Source organism: Vespa mandarinia, chromosome 25, assembly GCF_050613455.1.
Source record: "Vespa mandarinia isolate Hongniang chromosome 25, ASM5061345v1, whole genome shotgun sequence".
Classification (NCBI taxonomy): Eukaryota; Metazoa; Arthropoda; class Insecta; order Hymenoptera; family Vespidae; genus Vespa; species Vespa mandarinia.
The window spans coordinates 1,965,001-1,982,500 of record NC_140834.1 but is presented as its reverse complement, the minus strand read 5'-3'; the positions used below and the strand labels follow the sequence as shown (position 1 = coordinate 1,982,500).

Genomic DNA, 17,500 nt, shown 5'->3' with positions numbered 1-17,500 from the left:
ATTCGTCATTTTTTATATTCAAAATATTCATTATTTTATAATATACGTATATACATTTCTCTTTTAATAATTGTAATATTAATTAAACATACATACATATATTTCTTCCTGTAACATTTATATTATTATTCATTTTTATATCATTACTATATATTTTTATTTTTAAATAATTATTATATACATTATTAATTATTATAAAAATTTATTATTTTTTATATTTGAAATATTAATCATACGTTGCTTTTGAAAAGTATTAAAAAAAGAAAAATAATAATAAATAAATAAAAGGAAAGAATATATGAATATTATTAATCATTAATAATCATTGGAAATGCATAAAAAGAAAAATCAAAATTGTTAATGTAACAATAGTAACGTGTACCTTAAAAAAAAAAAAATATGAAAAAAAATTAAGAAGAAACCAAAAATAAAGAAAAAAAGACCAGAAACAAAAAAAAACCAAAAAAAAACCAAAAAGAAAAAAAAAAAGAAAATGAAAATTGTCAATAATAATCATTATCGACTGCGATAACGAATGCGAACATATTTCAATTGATCTATTTATTTCATTTCTTATATTTTCGTTTTTCTTTTTTTCTTTTTTTTGTAATTTAAAAAATTTTTGTTACAGCCAAGGACAACAGTACAAATATTTATATTTTACCTATTCGAATACGTACCTTCTTTGAATTATCGAATACTCGTGATTACGTTCTCGTCTATCTCTATCTCTTTCCAATGATCTATATGTCAACGTGTCACATGACAGCTATATGCGTCCTCGTCAATCTCGTCCTTTTAATTTGTACCGATTTGTCCATTTTGTCACATCGCATACGAAATATCGATGTCAAATCGAAGAAGGACGTCGTCAATCGTAGAATACGTTCGCTCGTTAAAATGCATCTGAAAATAATCTGGTAAGCTTTATGCCAATATTTTATTATATTTACACGTGTAAATAATATTTATCGTAGAGTTATATATTAAAAATCATTATTATTTAAAATTATTAATAATAATTGTTTATATATATATATAATAATTAATATATATATATATTATTATATATATTATTAATATATATATAATATATATTATTATATATATATTATTATATATATATTATTATATATATAATATATATTATTATAAATATATAATATATATAATAATTGTTTATATATATATGTATATAAACAATTATTATTAATAATTAATTTAATATATATATATATATAATATGTATATATAATAATAATTGTTATTAATAATTAATTTAATATATATATATATATCAAATATCAATGATTATAAATAATTCAACAATCTGAATTAAAACGGAAATTTAGAAAAAAAAATTATTAATTATTTAACAATGTTGATATAATTGTTAATAATCATTAAAAATTCGAATATGGTCGAATAATAAAAAAAAAAAACAAAAAAAAACAATTATTCCACGATTCGAATATTTATTAAGAATTATTAATTTTTTAACAATGTTAATGTAATTGTTAATAATCATTAAAAATTCGAATATGGTCGAATAATTAAAAAAAATCGATTATTCCACTATTCGAATATTTATTAAGAATTATTAATTTTTTAACAATGTTGATATAATTGTTAATAATCATTAAAAATTCGAATATGGTTGAATAATTAAAAAAAATCGATTATTCCACTATTCGAATATTTATTAAGAATTATTAATTATTTAACAATGTTGATATAATTTTTAATAATCATTAAAAATTCGAATATGGTCGAATAATTAAAAAAAATCGATTATTCCACTATTCGAATATTTATTAAGAATTATTAATTTTTTAACAATGTTGATATAATTGTTAATAATCATTAAAAATTCGAATATGGTTGAATAATTAAAAAAAATCGATTATTCCACTATTCGAATATTTATTAAGAATTATTAATTATTTAACAATGTTGATATAATTTTTAATAATCATTAAAAATTCGAATATGGTCGAATAATTAAAAATTAAAAAAAATCAATTATTTCACGATTCGAATATTTATTAATTATTTAACAATGTTAATATAATTGTTAATAATTATTAAAAATTCATATATTCTCTTTAATTTAATTCGAAATCTTTCCTTTTTTTTTTGTTTTTTCTTTTCTTTCTTTTTTTTTTTTTTTTTTTTTTTCATTTATCTAACGAATACACATTGCCACACAAACGTTGACCACTTATATTTTGAATTTTTCTTCCTTTCTAATAAAATCATTTGCGCCAATGTTTCTAGGAAACATTGTTGAATGAATATAACGAATAAATTATGATAAAAAAAAAGAAACATTAGATACATATGAAATTAATCGATTTTGAATATGAAGAAATTGTATAGCTTCTTTACAAAAAAAAAAAAAAAAAAAAAAAAAAAAAAAAAAAAAAAAAAAGAAAGAAAAAAAACGAAAACGAAAAGAACCAAAAAACAAAAGGAAACAGACGAGGAAAGTAGAGATAAAAATGAAAGAAGAAAAAAATGAAATGAAAAAAAAAAAAAAAAAGAAAAAAAGAAAAATAAAAGGAACAAACAAAAGAGAAACAAAAATTGCGAGGATAGAAAAACGATTGAAAGAAGAGAACAAATATCGGGAAAAGAAAAAAAAAAAAAAAAAAAGAAGGAAAAAACAAAAAAAAAAAAGATAAAGAAAAAGAAAAAACGTCTTTTACGCAGTAGTACAAATCGCTTAGAAAAATTCAATTGATTTTTTTTATTCTCTAATCGCAGGATGGCTGAATCATTGGACAATGCCTTCAATATCGTACTATTAGATGAATTATTAGGTAACAGTATTGTATTGGCAATCTCTATATATTATGTTCTAATGGTACGTATGTCATTCACTGAAATTAATTAATTAATATACACAAACAAACACATATACGCACTCTCTCTCTCTCTCTCTCTCTCTCTCTCTCTCTCTCTCTCTATCTCTCTCTCTATCTATCTATCTATCTCTCTCTATCTCTCTCTCTGTTTCTCTCTCTGTCTCTGTCTTACACGCACAGACAAAAACATATTATCTTTATGATTAATATACTAAATTGTTTTTTTTTTTTTTTAGAGTTATGATACTGCAGAAATGGCGACTTGTTGTACATTCGTCTTCTTTGCCTTCACTGCCCTTTTAATGCTTTATGGTTTCTGTGTTATCGGTGATCAATTGACACAACAGGTGAATTAAATAATTTTATGAATTATAGAAATTGAAGGAAAAAAGAAAAATTAAATAGAAGCACAATAATTATTTGTTTGTGATATATAATTATATATAATTATATATCATTAATGTGATATATAATTATATTATTATATATATATATAATTATATTATTATTGTTAATATTAAAATTAAATTTATAATTAAATTAATATTATTACATATATAATAATATTATCTATAATTATATATATATATATATATAATTATTATATTTATTAATTTCATTTATTTTGACTGAAAATATATATATAATATGTATGTAATATAATAATATAATTATATGTATAATATTATATATATTATTATATATAAAAAAAATTATTTTTATATGTATATTTATAAATTATTATATGTATACATATAAAAAAAAAAAATATATATATATATATATATATATATATATATAAATGTATAAATAATATACTAGAATTATTTTAACTAAAAATTATTTTTTTCTATATTTTTAAAAATTTCAGCAAAAAATGTACAAATGTGAATATATGTGTGTGTATGTGTGTGTGTGTGTGTATTTTTTAAATATTTTTTCAGTTTAATTCCAAAATTATTTAAAAATCAATTAATTCACAATATTTTCCAACATTTTCAACAGTCAATTATTTTCTAATTAAAAAGAGAAGATTTTTTTTTTCAGAAAAAAGTATTACGCTACTTACGCGATCGAAATTTGTATTTGTCTTTTTCAATCTCCTACGAGGAAAGAAATTAATAAAAAAAAAAACCCTGATTAATAATCATTTGCAAAAATTTTCAATTACTTTAGGTTATTATTTTCTAATAAAAAAAAAAAGAAAAAGAAAATAAAGAAAAAGAAAACGAAGAAAGTAAAAGAAAATACTTATTATTAGAAAAAAAAAATCGTTTATGATTTACATTAACGAGATTTGTACTTTTTTTTTTTTCGTTCGTTTCATTTTCATCGAAAAAATGAGAAAAAAAAAAAAAGAAAAAAAAGAAAAAGAAAAAGAAATTAATTAAAAACCCTGACTGACAATTGCCTATGATAATGATTAAATTTTCAATTATCTGATATTTCAGAGTGAAAATGTCCTGAACGCGTACTACGAATGCAATTGGCAAGATATGTCAAATGGTACAAAAAGATCGCTTTTGATATGCATGATAAGATCGCAGAAATATTTTAATTTAACTGGCGGCAAATTTTACGTATTTTCATTGAACGGTTTCACTGACGTGAGTACGCATACAAGGAACAAATAAAAAATTGTTCATATTGAAAAACTTATAAATTTGACTTTGAATTTATAAATGTGCAGGTTCTAAAGACATCGATGGCGTATTTATCAATGCTACGTACAATTATATAAAAAAAAAAAAATAAATAAATAAATAAATAAAAAAAAAATAAAAAAGTAAAAAATAAAAAAACTTAATATACACGGCGACAATTGGAGTGGAAACAATTGTGAGAAATTATTATTTAAATAATTTATCTGGAATATCACTTTTGTTTTTTTAAGAGAATATATATATATATATATATATATATATATATATTATTATTCACACTTTGAAATATAATATAGCACTTTTTGTATTGTAAATTTTATTATATTTATTAATATATTTATTGTTATTATTATTATTATTATTATTATTATTATTATTATTATTATTATTATTATTATTATTATTATTATTATTATTATCATTATCATTATCATTATCATTATCATCATCATCATTATCATTATTATTAATATTCACACTTTGAAATATATATAGCACTTTTTTTATTATAAACTTTATTATATTTATTAATATAATATATTTATTGTTATTATTATTTTTAATATTATCATCAACATCAACATCATCATCATCATCATCATCATCATTATTATTATTAATCACATTTTAAAATATATATAGCACCTTTTGTTTGATAAACTTTATTATATTTATTAATGTAATATATTTATTGTTATTATTAGTTTTAATATTATCATCAAAATCAACATCATCATCATCATTATTATTATTCACATTTTAAGATATATATAACACCTTGTGTTTGATAAACTTTATTATATTTATTAATATATTTATTGTTATTATTATTATTATTATTTGTTTTAATATTATCATCATCATCATTATTATTATTCACATTTTAATATATATATATAGCACTTTTTATATTATAAACTTTATTATATTTATTAAAATTGTTATTATAATTATTATCATTATTAGTTTTAATATTATCATCATCATCATTATTATTATTCACATTTTAATATATATATAGCACTTTTTGTATTATAAACTTTATTATATTTATTAATATATTTATTGTTATTATTATTATTATTAGTTTTAATATTATCATCATCATTAACATCATCATCATCATTATTATTATTATTCACACTTTGAAATATATATAACACTTTTTATATTATAAACTTCATTATATTTATTAATATTTTTATTATTATCATTATTATTATTTTTATTAATCTTATTATTATTATTATTATTCTTATTATTATTATTATTAATATTTTATTATTATTTATTTATTTAATTTTTTTTTGTTATATAATTATATGAATTTTGTTATTTGTTTATATAATTCTATTATTATTATCTATTCTATTTGTATTTGCATTTTAATGTATTTTAATTTTTTTTTTTTTTATTTCCATCATTATCATTAATTTTTCTTTTAAATTCATGATCATTCTTATTGTTATTACTATTATTATAAAATAGAAAAAGCAATAAAACGAGAACTATATTCTTTTCTTCCCTCTTCCTTGTACTTTTCTATCGCAAAGCTTATATATTTTTCGATCCGTCGACTATGACGGTCGTTCGCAGACTGAATAAAACGAAATTTCCAAAAAATCAAAAACCCCGACAGTTCAACTTCTAAACTTCTAAAGTTTTTTATAAACGTCGTAAGAAACAAAAGAAAAAAAAAAAAAAAAAAATAGAAGACTGAGATTGGTAACTATTATAATATTACGATCTATAGTCCCCATTCGTACTTACTGTAATATTACGATCTATAGATCGCATTCGATTCTTATAGTCCAAACTTTTGTATCGTCGAAAAACAAAAGAGAAAGAAAAATAAAAAAGAAAGAGAAACAACGGGTGATACCCATTGCTGAAATGGGGATGATAATGGTGGTAAGGGATGAAGGTGAGAGTGAGGGTGAAAGATAAGCAAAGAACAATCAAACTGTAACACATACACACACACACGCACATTGGTGACACGTACATACATTGAAAAATTTAGACTTTTCTTTCTCTTTTTCTTTCTCATCTTTTTCTTTTTCTTTTTCTTTTTCTTTTTCTTTTTCTTTCTTTTTTTAAGTCTATAACCCCGTATGTACGTACGTAGCAGAATTTTTTTTCCTCCTTTCTTTCTTTCATAACGCATGATTCCATCAAGATTTTATAACAACTGCCTCACACCCTCACTCTCTCCGCCCCAACCACCCCCTCCCCATCCCCATTACGCCATTACCCAACCTTTATCACTCAACCAAAATTCGATCGGCCGAGATTACTTCGAATCGTGCCGACAGAATTTTCGTTCAGTTCATTGTTAACCGTCGATGAAATCGCTAGTTCATTTTAAAAAATAACATGATTGTAAACTAATATAATCTATAGTCATATATATATATATGTGTGTGCGCGTGTGAGTGTATGTGTGTCATGCAAGTAAGCATTAATATTATCAAAAGTAATGCGACACATTGATATTGTTTTAATAATTTATATTATGATTTTGGATTTTAACGAATGATTGATATTTATTTAAAAGAAAATAGAAAAAGAACAAAGGAGGAAAAAAAAAAGTCGATAAGAAAAGAATGAGGGATACGGATTAATATATATATATATATATTTTTCTTTCTTTCTTTTTATATTTTCTTTGATTTTTTTTTATATCTCCTTTTTATATTTTATTTGATTTTATTATTGGGTAATTATAAATTAAAAATCATTTGGATATCGTTTGGAAAAAAAATTATACATATATATATGTATGTATATGTATATATATATATATATATATATATATATATATATATATATATTAAGAAAAATTTCGCAATTAGATTTGTCAAATATGTATATATATATATATATATTTTTTTTAATTAAAAAAAAAAAAAAATACACACTCGATATTTTTCAATCGAATCGAAATATTAAAGACTTTTAGTATTCTTCTTGCTATTTTTTTTGTCTGTTTTTTTTTTTGTTCCTTATGGAAAACGCTGTAATTTTTATTTTTCTACTTTTTTATTCTTTCTTGCATTTTTTTCATTTTTTTTTATTTTTCTTTTTTTTATTTTATTACTTCGATATTTAAATTGATTATATTCTGGATGAATATTTCTTTTTTTTCTCTCATCTCTCTCTCTCTCTCTCTATTTTTGTTATTGCACGTGAAACGTTAACAAACATGAAATTCCATTGGTTCTTAATTTGTAAACACCCTGTAGATGTAACGACTATGTAACAATCCCGTAGAAATAATCAAACTTTTGTTATCATACGATTAATCAAATTTCATTCGTTATATTTACGAAATTTAGCTTGTGATGAATAATTTACAAATACGTCAGTATTTTTATTAATTAATATGATTTAATATAAATATTTTTTAAAACAAATGATCAATATTAAATATATATATATATATATATATATATATATATATATATATATGAATATTTATAGTAAAATATCAGTATGATAATATAACTGATCAATAAAGTAATTATAAATATTGAGTGTCTATTTATAAAAAAATCGAAAAATTATATATAATTATTTGTCGATTTTTATATAATTATTTATAATTGTTTAAAATTATACAATTATCTCATATAATTTGTTTCTAATTATTCAATATAATTATGTATAATTATTTTACATGATTATTTTTAACTATCGATAATTATCCGACACAATTATATATAATTATTTATAATTATTAATAATTATTTATAATTATCGATAATTATTTTACATAATTATTTGTAATTATATCATGACTACTTGTAATCGTTACTAATTATTTATAATGACATTTAAAAATATTATAATCAATATACTGACAATTTTTATATAAATCAATGTAATTGTTATCGATATATATAATTACAAATATTGACCATTTAAATTTTTAAAGGACAAATTAAAGATATGAAAAAATACTGACGTATTAAATAACAACAAAAAAATTCAATTTGAACGATACTATTGAAATATATTTATGACAGTATACGTAGATTAATATTTAATAGAAATTTCGATAAAAAAAAAAAAAAAAAAAAAAAGGACAAAACTAAAAAGAAAAAAGAAGAACAAAAAAGAACAAAAGAAAAGAGAAACAAAAAGGAAACATATAAATAGGAGGGAGGTAAAAAAAAAAAAAGGACGAAAGAAAGAAGAAATCCGTAAAGAAAAAAAATGAAAAAAAAAAAAAAGAAAGAAAAAAAAAAGAACAACTGCAACAAAAGAAGAAATTTTTTTTCCTCAATAAATTTTCATAGCATAAGAATAATTAATATAAACGAATGAATTTTCATTGATGACACAGGAACAGGGACAGAAAGAATTAAATTGTGCTGCGTTGATTTTAAATTGGAACAAAAAAATAATGTCGACCTTGGGTTTATGGCCGAGCTCACGTAACAATATAAAATTTTCAATTAATTTCGGATACTTCAGTTTTTTAATGATATTGGAATATATGGATCTCGTTGTCTTCATAAACGACCTTGAACACGTTATAATGAATTTAACGGAAAACATGGCGTTCTCCCAGATATTCGTTAGAATGATAATGTTATGGATTTACAATGACGAGATCGGTGACGTAATCAATGAAACGATCAAAGATTTCGATCATCGAAGATACAAAACGATCGAGGAAAGACAATTGTTTATAACTTACAACGCCAAATCTAAACTCTTCGTTAAACTATTGATTACGTTCGTAGCATTAACAGCCTCTTCGTATTATCTGACACCAATTTTCGTCTCCATGGGAAATGGTAAAGAAATTTTTCATTTATTTTTCATTTTCCCCACTTCCCCTTTTTTTCCTCGCGAAATTTTCTCAAAGAAAAAAAAAAAAAAAAAAAAAAAAAAAAAAAGAAACAAAGAAAGGAAAAAAACAAAAACTTAAATGAAAATATTAGAAGGAAAATAAAAAAAATAATAAAAGTAAAGGTAAAACAAAAAAATTAAAAAAAGAAAAAAAAAGCAAAAAAAAAAGAAAAATTCCTTCGAACGATACATTTGTAATAATTCTGTTTCAATTAGATCATTACGCGGGTTAATCTTGTTCATTCGCAATTTTTTTATAATGACTATGAGTACTACGTTAACAAAAAAAAAAAACAAAAAGAAAATGATAACGAAAGAAAAAAGAAAGAAAAAAGGTGAAAATAAAAAAAGAAAAAAAATAGAAAGAATTTTGATAATACAATTTCAAATCGATATTTTCAGACATTTCCTTTTTTCCTTTTTTTCTTCCTTATAACCAAAAAGTTTCAAGGTCATTTCATAAATTGTCTTTTTCCTCTCACATAACGACCCATATCTTTTATAATGACTATGTATAAAACAAAAAAAAGGAAAAAAAAGAATAGAAGTTACACGAACAAGAACGAATTATAAAAAAAAAAAAAAGAAAAGAAAAAAAAAAAGGAAGGACAAAAAAAATGGAAAAACAAAACCTGAAGAAGAACGAGTAATTACTTTCGTTAGTAATAAAAAGTAAATCGACGAACGAAATAACAAAAGTAAAAAAAAGAAAAAAAAAGAAAAACAGAAAAAAGGAAAAAAGAAAAAACAGAAGAAAGAAAAAAAAAGAAAAATAAAATCAAAAAAGTGGAAAGAAAGAAACGAAGTATAACGAAAATCGAAAGTAGCAGAGATAGAAGGAAAATGAAATTAAAAAAAAAAGAAAGAAGAAAAAAAAGAAAAAGAAACAAAAAAGAAGGAAAGGAAAGAAAAAAAAAGGATTCAAATGAAAAAAAAAAAAAATAAAAAAAAAGAAAAAAAGAATAGAAGTTACACGAACAAGAACGATTTATAAAAAAAAAAAAAAAAGAAGGACAAAAAAAATGGAAAAACAAAACCTGAAGAAAAACGAGTAACTACTTTCGTTAGTAACAAAAAGTAAATCGACGAACGAAATAACAAAAGTAAAAAAAAAGAAAAAAAAAGAAAAAGAAGAAAGAAGAAAAAAGAAAAACAGAAAAAAGGAAAAACAGAAGAAAGAAAAAAAAGAAAAACAAAACCAAGAAAGTAGAAAGCATGATACAAACTATAATCAAAATCGAAAGTAGGAGAGATAGAAGGAAAATAAAATTAAAAAAAAAAAGAAAAAGAAACAAAAAAGAAGAAAAAGAAAGAAAAAAAAATGGATTCAAATGAAAAAAGAAAGAAAAGAAAATAAACAAAAGGACAAAAAAAATGGAAAAACGAGTAACTACTTTCGTTAGTAATAAAAAGTAAATCGACGAACGAAATAACAAAAGTAAAAAAAAGAGAAAAAAAAGAAAGAAGAAAAAAGAAAAACAGAAAAAAGGAAAAACAGAAGAAAGAAGAAAAAAGAAAAACAAAACCAAGAAAGTAGAAAGAATGATACAAAGTATAATCAAAATCGAAAGTAGCAGAGATAGAAGGAAAATGAAATTAAAAAAAAAGAAAGAAGAAAAGGAAGAAAAAGAAAGAAAGAAATAAAGAAAAAGAAAGAGAAAAAAATAGATTCAAATGGAAGAAAAAAAGGAGAAGAAAGAAAAAAACGAAAATAAAAGAAAGAGAAGAATTTAAGTAAAGGAAGGGAAGAAGAGAAAAAGGAAGAAAAAGAAGAAAAAGAAAGAAGAAAAAGAAATAGATTCAAATGAAAGAAAGAAAAAGAGAAAGAAAAAGAAAAAAAAAAACCAAAAAAGAAGAAGAAAAAAAAGAACGAAAGGAAAGGAAAGAAATGAATTTAAGTAAAGGAAGGGAAGTAGAGAAAAAGAAAAAAGAAAAGGTAGAACAAAGGAAAAAAGGGATAAAGTAAAATGAAAAACGAAATAGAGCAAGAACGAAGAATAAAATAAAGAAAGAACAAAAAAAAAAAAAAGAAACAAACAAAAAGAAAAAAAAACAAAAAAAAAGGAAGAAGAAGAATGTCGACAATTAATACAAATGGCGTCATTCATTACAGTGGATTAATGAGATTACAGTTAGGTAGGGAAAAAGAGAAACGAAAAAAAAAAAAAAATCACTTTTAACTTGTAAATAATAATAAATTTACACTTGAGTTTGATCCTTTTATTTATCCTTTTCTTTTCTTCCCTATTTTTCCTTCTTTCTTCCACCTCTCCCCCTTCTTTCTTCCTCCTCTCCCCCTCCTATCCCGTCCTTTCCTCCTCCTCCTGCTCCTCCTCTTCTTCTTCTTCTTCTTCTTCTTCTTCTTCTTCTTCTTCTTCTTCTTCTTCTTCTTCTTCTTCTTCTTATTTTGTTTTCTTATGTTTTTTTACTTTTTTTTTTTTTTTTTTTTCTTTTTTTTTTTATAGGTTTACCACAAATAGAAGTTGGAAATGTCAGCGAAACGTTGTATTTATTGCCATATAGATTTTATACGTTTCGTCCATTGCAAGATTTACGCTCGTATACGATAATCTACGTTCTCGAATTGCCTTTCGTTTTTATCAGTGGGTTTGGACAAAGTGCAGCCGATTGTATTATGGTAACATTGGTATTTCATATTTGCGGACAAATGTCGGTACTAGCATTGCGCATAAACAATATCGACGTTGATCCAAAAGTAAATCGTAATGAAATTCAAAAGGTCGTTGAATCGCACGCGCGATTATTACGGTAAGATTTTTAATTTTTGTAAAGGACAAGAAGTTCGACAAAAAAAAAAGAAAAAAAAAAAAGAAAAAAAAAGAAAAAAGAGAGAGAGAGAGAGAGAGAGAAAGAAAAGGAAAACAAAAATAAGGAAAAGGATTTGAAATATTTAATTGAATGAAATTAATTGTTGATAATTAAAATAAACAATCGTCCTAACGAATATACAGATATAACATTATTAACGTGTATTCTAGACGATGAAAAATTGTATTGATTAATGTAAATTGAAAAATTGGAATTTTATTAAAATAAAAAGCTTCAATTATACGTTGCAATTGAACGTTGCAAGTGCAACGATGCACAATAACGCATGAAAATCGTAGAATTTTATAGAATTACGTAGAGTTTTTTAATAACATTTAATTTTGTCCTATGACATTTTTCTTCGATTTTCAATCATTATAATTCAAGATATAGCTCGGCCAAGTTATAAAATTGAGCCTTCGTTGGATGATATAACAAAGAGATTTTTCTATAATACTTTTCTTTTTCTCTCTTCTACTTCAATGTTTCATTAAAAAATTATTAAATATTATTTATCCTAGGATGGGCAAGATAGTTGCAGATGCATTTAGCGTGACACTATTGGCTCATCTTTTTGGAGCAACCTCACTTGTTTGCATTCTCGGCTATCAGATCTTAACGGTAATTAAAAAAAAATAAAAAAGAAATATATATATATATATATCTATATATATATATTATATATGCAATACATTTTTAAACACACACACACACGCGGGCGCGCACATATATATATATATATATATATATATATAATTAATATAAAAAGTTGTATGGGATCCACACAATAAACTCTTAAAGTAAACTTTTTTGGGACACCCTATATACTTATAATTAAATATATATATATATAGATGATATATATATATATATATCATCATTATATCATGTTGATGACACTACATTCATTATTTATATAATATATAAATTAATTTATATATAATAATATATAAATTTATATACTTATAATTAAATATATATATATATATATATTTAAATAAATAATATATTTATTACTTTTATTTATTTATTATTTTTAATACATTTATTATAAATATTTATTATAAATAAATAATATATTTATTTATATATCATCATTATATCATGTTCATCACACTACATTCATTATTTATATAATATATAAATTTATATACTTATAATTAAATATATATATATATATATATACATTTAAATAAATAATATATTTATTATTTTTATTATTAATATTTATTATGTTTTATTTTTTTATTATTTTTAATATATTTATTATAAATATTTATTATAAATATTTATTATAAATAAATAATATATTTATTTATATATCATCATTATATCACATAGATCACACTAGATTCATTATTTCATATTTAACATATCGAATGTTGAAAATAAACTGTTAGAAATTTTTATTATGATTTCGTGATTATTTTGAATAATTAAAGCCATATTTAAAAAAAAAAATTAGATTTCGAACAAAAGTTACTAGCTTTTCATTTCACATAGAATATGTTCGCGTTAAAAAAGAATGGTAGATTCTTGTTTGGAAGAAAAACAAATAAATAAATAAATAAAAAATAAAAAAATAAAAAAAGGATAAATTTGACCTTCAAGGCTTTCACTAAATAAAAAAAAAAAAAAGCATCATAATATTATCCCTTTCTTTGAAGGTTTTAGCCTCTTTTTTGAAATCTGATGACTCTTATCCGAACAATTTTTTCTCAAAAATTAATCGTCTTAACGAGATAAACATTTATATTTTATTTGATATATTTATTCATACAACATATACATATATATATACTCATATATATATACACATCTATATATATATATATATATATATATATATATATATATATATATATTTAACATTATTAGACATAAGTTTATATGAACTTTTTTCATTCATTTGACTTCATTAATACATAATATAAGTTTGATCCTATGCCTTTTGGACATCCTGTATATAATTAATATATTATAAAATATATTAACAGTCCTGTATATAATTAATATATTATTAATATATTACATAGAATTATTCGAATGGTGAAAAAGCAGTGCTGATTAGCTTTTTGGTATTTCAATTCTTGGTACTATTAATTCTCTATGCACATTGCACAGTCGGAGAATGTCTTCTATCCGAGGTAATTATTATTTTAATACTGATTCTAACGATGATAAAATAATTTGAAAGAAAAAAAAAAAAGAATAAATAAATAAATAAATAAATAAGACAAGAAATAAAAAAAAAGGAAAAGAAAACGAACAAATCAACGAATATAAAATATTTTCCTTTATTTTTTTTTTTTTTATTCTCTTCTTTTCTTTCAGAGCACAAAAGTTTGCGATGCATTTTATGCCTGTCAATGGTACGACATGCCGATCAATAATGCAAGATCAATTATACTTTGCATCGCGAGATCGCAAAAACCGATGTGCCTTACAGCTGGAAAATTTAGCACCTTTTGTCTTAGCACCTTGACCGACGTCAGTAATTTATTATATTAATATTAATATTCGATAATGTGGATGTTCGTGCAGTAAGAAAATATTCGTTTCACGGCAGTACATTATTTAAATTATCTTGACTTGATTGAGTATAAAAAAAAAGGAAAAAAAAAAAAAAAAGGATATATTACACATAAAAAAAAAAAGGAAGATTAACTTTAATTCTCATTAAAATGAGACCCTTTTTTTTGTTTTTTTTTTTTTTTTATTCATCAAAATCGGCCAAGAATTATTACGGCCCGTTTTCTTTTGATGACGGAAAACATCATAAAAAAAAAAAAGTAGGGATAATGAAAACACGGCCATAATGTTAATGTCAGAAGTGATATGAATTTTTTTTTTTCTTTTTTTTTTTTCTTTTTTTTTAAACTATACGAAATATTTTTCTACAAATAATCTTACAATAATTGCCATTGATATAATCTTTTATTAATTTTTTTTAGAATTCGATGAAAGTTGAAAGTAATAAAAGTAGAAAAAAAATGAAAATAGAGAATCTACGATAAGAATAAAATTTGAAATAATTTTAATCATAACTTTTTATTATTTCACAGGTATTGAGAACTTCTATGGGATATCTATCAGTGTTGCGATCATTTTTATAAAAAAAAAACAAAAAAAAAAAAAAAAAAAAAATTAAATGTTAACACGTAACAGTAAAATCTGTATTTCTATAGATTATATTCAATAATATATAATCTTTTTGATCGTAATTAATATCTTTATGTATATATATTTTTTTCAAATTACTATCGTAGAATAATTTTAAGTATTATTTTAAATAACGTGAGCATGCGCCCTTTTTAAAATCATAATTACATTATGATGATAATTTTTATTATGAGTTATTATTAATTTATTATGAATTATTTTCTCTTTTTCTTTTATTTTCTCTTTTCTTTCTCTCAAAATTCACTTTATTTAATTCCATTACTTTCATGTTATTAAATTCGATTTATGAATAACGAATGATAAAGAGAAAATTTATGCTTCATAAATGCAAAACGTGGAAAACACAAAAAAAAGAAAAAACAAAAAAAAATAGGTTAACAAATTAAAAACAATATACGAATAAAACTAAAAAATCATCTCTTACCAAATACATTTCCTTTAATAATCCTATGTAATTTTTGAGAAGATTTCTAATTGCTATAATATTATATTATATTATATTATTATATTATGTTTGTATAATTAATTTTGAATTTTGATAAAATCGACTGTCTACTATTCTTCTCCATTCAATCATGCTGTCGATAACGTTGTTGCTCCTCTATATCATGCATCGGTATGGTAAAAATTGTAGATTCGTAAATGTGATTGACTAAATACACAGTGTCGATAAATAAGGAAACTTTACTATGAAAGAATCATACGTCTTGCATAATGCTAGAGCACCATCATTGTAAAAGTACGAGTTACCACCGCAGCGTGTCGCCCAAATCAATTGTTGTTGTAACCAAAATAAAGAGAGCTTTGAACTTAGTTATACGTGTAATATAAAATTACATATAAAAATTATTGTTTTATTTTTAATTACATTAATCCAATTTAAATATTAAGTATTATAATAAATAGGATTAATTATGCTTATCATGGACAATTTTTGTTAGATTACTTTTTCCTAACCTCAACAACGTGATACCAGTTGACTTTATAATTAAAACAGAACTACAATAATTACGTTAAGTATTCTACAATAATTACAAGTAACTCTAATTTCTTATTCACAAATATTTTTTTTCTCTTTTTTTTTTTTAACCTAGAATTTATTGCCCAAAAATGAAACAGTATTTTTTGAACATGATTTTGACATAGATCATCTTGTGGTGTTCAAAAAAAAATTATATTGTTTAAATATTAATCTATTATATACAATGTACATTATATATCGTTTAAATGAATGTAAAATAATTTAAAGCATTAATTATTTAAAGGAAAAAAACTAACTCGATGACTTTCAATATTCATTGACTTTCTTGTTTTATCTCATAATATTTGCAACGACGTTGAAAACTTGGAAATTTTCATTTAAACAACAGCACTTACATATAAAATAAAATTAAATAAATTATTTCATATTAAATGGATCAGAGTTAATAACATTATAATATTTAAGCACAACTTATAGAATTATTCATTTAAATATCAATTATATTTTGCTTCTATATTAAGTCTATATTAACGTTGTTGAAATGAATATGTAATAATTAAAAAGATTATACAATCCTTTCTTTCCAATTACTAACTTCTTTTCTTTTCTTCTTCTTCTTTTTTCAATTTTACTTTGTTAAAATAATTGTATATATGACTGAACCTTGATATTTCTTCTTCAATTATTCATCAATCATTTAAAGATAGTAATTAAGCCATCATCAATTGATTTATTCTTATTTGTTGTTGTACTGATCTGAAAATATTCAAATTATAAGTTTGACATGATTTCTTTTTTTTTGATTTCTTATTTCATGCATTTGTTAAAAGCTCAATTTAATTGGCAAAAAATTTTCATAAGAAGCAATTAAAAAATCATGTTCATTATTCAACTGAATGAACTTAATAAGAGTCATAGTCATATTCTAGATTTATGATGATTATATTAATTATATTAATGAAATAAAATGTTATTATATTAATGAAATAAAATATTTTTAATGTAAGAATTTAAGAATAGTTATAATTCAAATACAAGTTTAGATTTTTATGGACTTTGTTAAGTACAAACTGATTTTGATATTTTTACACATTTGATACTGTTGACTGTATGAA

The 17,500-nt window shown here is 21.5% G+C and overlaps 1 protein-coding gene across 1 annotated transcript in view; it reads left to right on the top strand.

The window, feature by feature from the left end:
- The window catches only part of LOC118446614 (uncharacterized), an 18,592-nt gene extending 3,401 nt beyond the window's left edge, over positions 1–15,191 (top strand). Inside the window, exons 3-13 of the mRNA XM_085664082.1 lie at positions 632–920; positions 2,767–2,866; positions 3,104–3,214; positions 4,319–4,474; positions 4,558–4,599; positions 8,880–9,336; positions 11,857–12,160; positions 12,742–12,841; positions 14,257–14,367; positions 14,555–14,714; positions 15,175–15,191. Of these exons, the coding sequence (XP_085520208.1) occupies positions 632–920; positions 2,767–2,866; positions 3,104–3,214; positions 4,319–4,474; positions 4,558–4,599; positions 8,880–9,336; positions 11,857–12,160; positions 12,742–12,841; positions 14,257–14,367; positions 14,555–14,714; positions 15,175–15,191 (1,847 nt within the window). The remainder of the gene's footprint in view (positions 1–631; positions 921–2,766; positions 2,867–3,103; positions 3,215–4,318; positions 4,475–4,557; positions 4,600–8,879; positions 9,337–11,856; positions 12,161–12,741; positions 12,842–14,256; positions 14,368–14,554; positions 14,715–15,174) is intronic.
- The last annotated feature ends 2,309 nt before the right edge of the window (positions 15,192–17,500 follow it).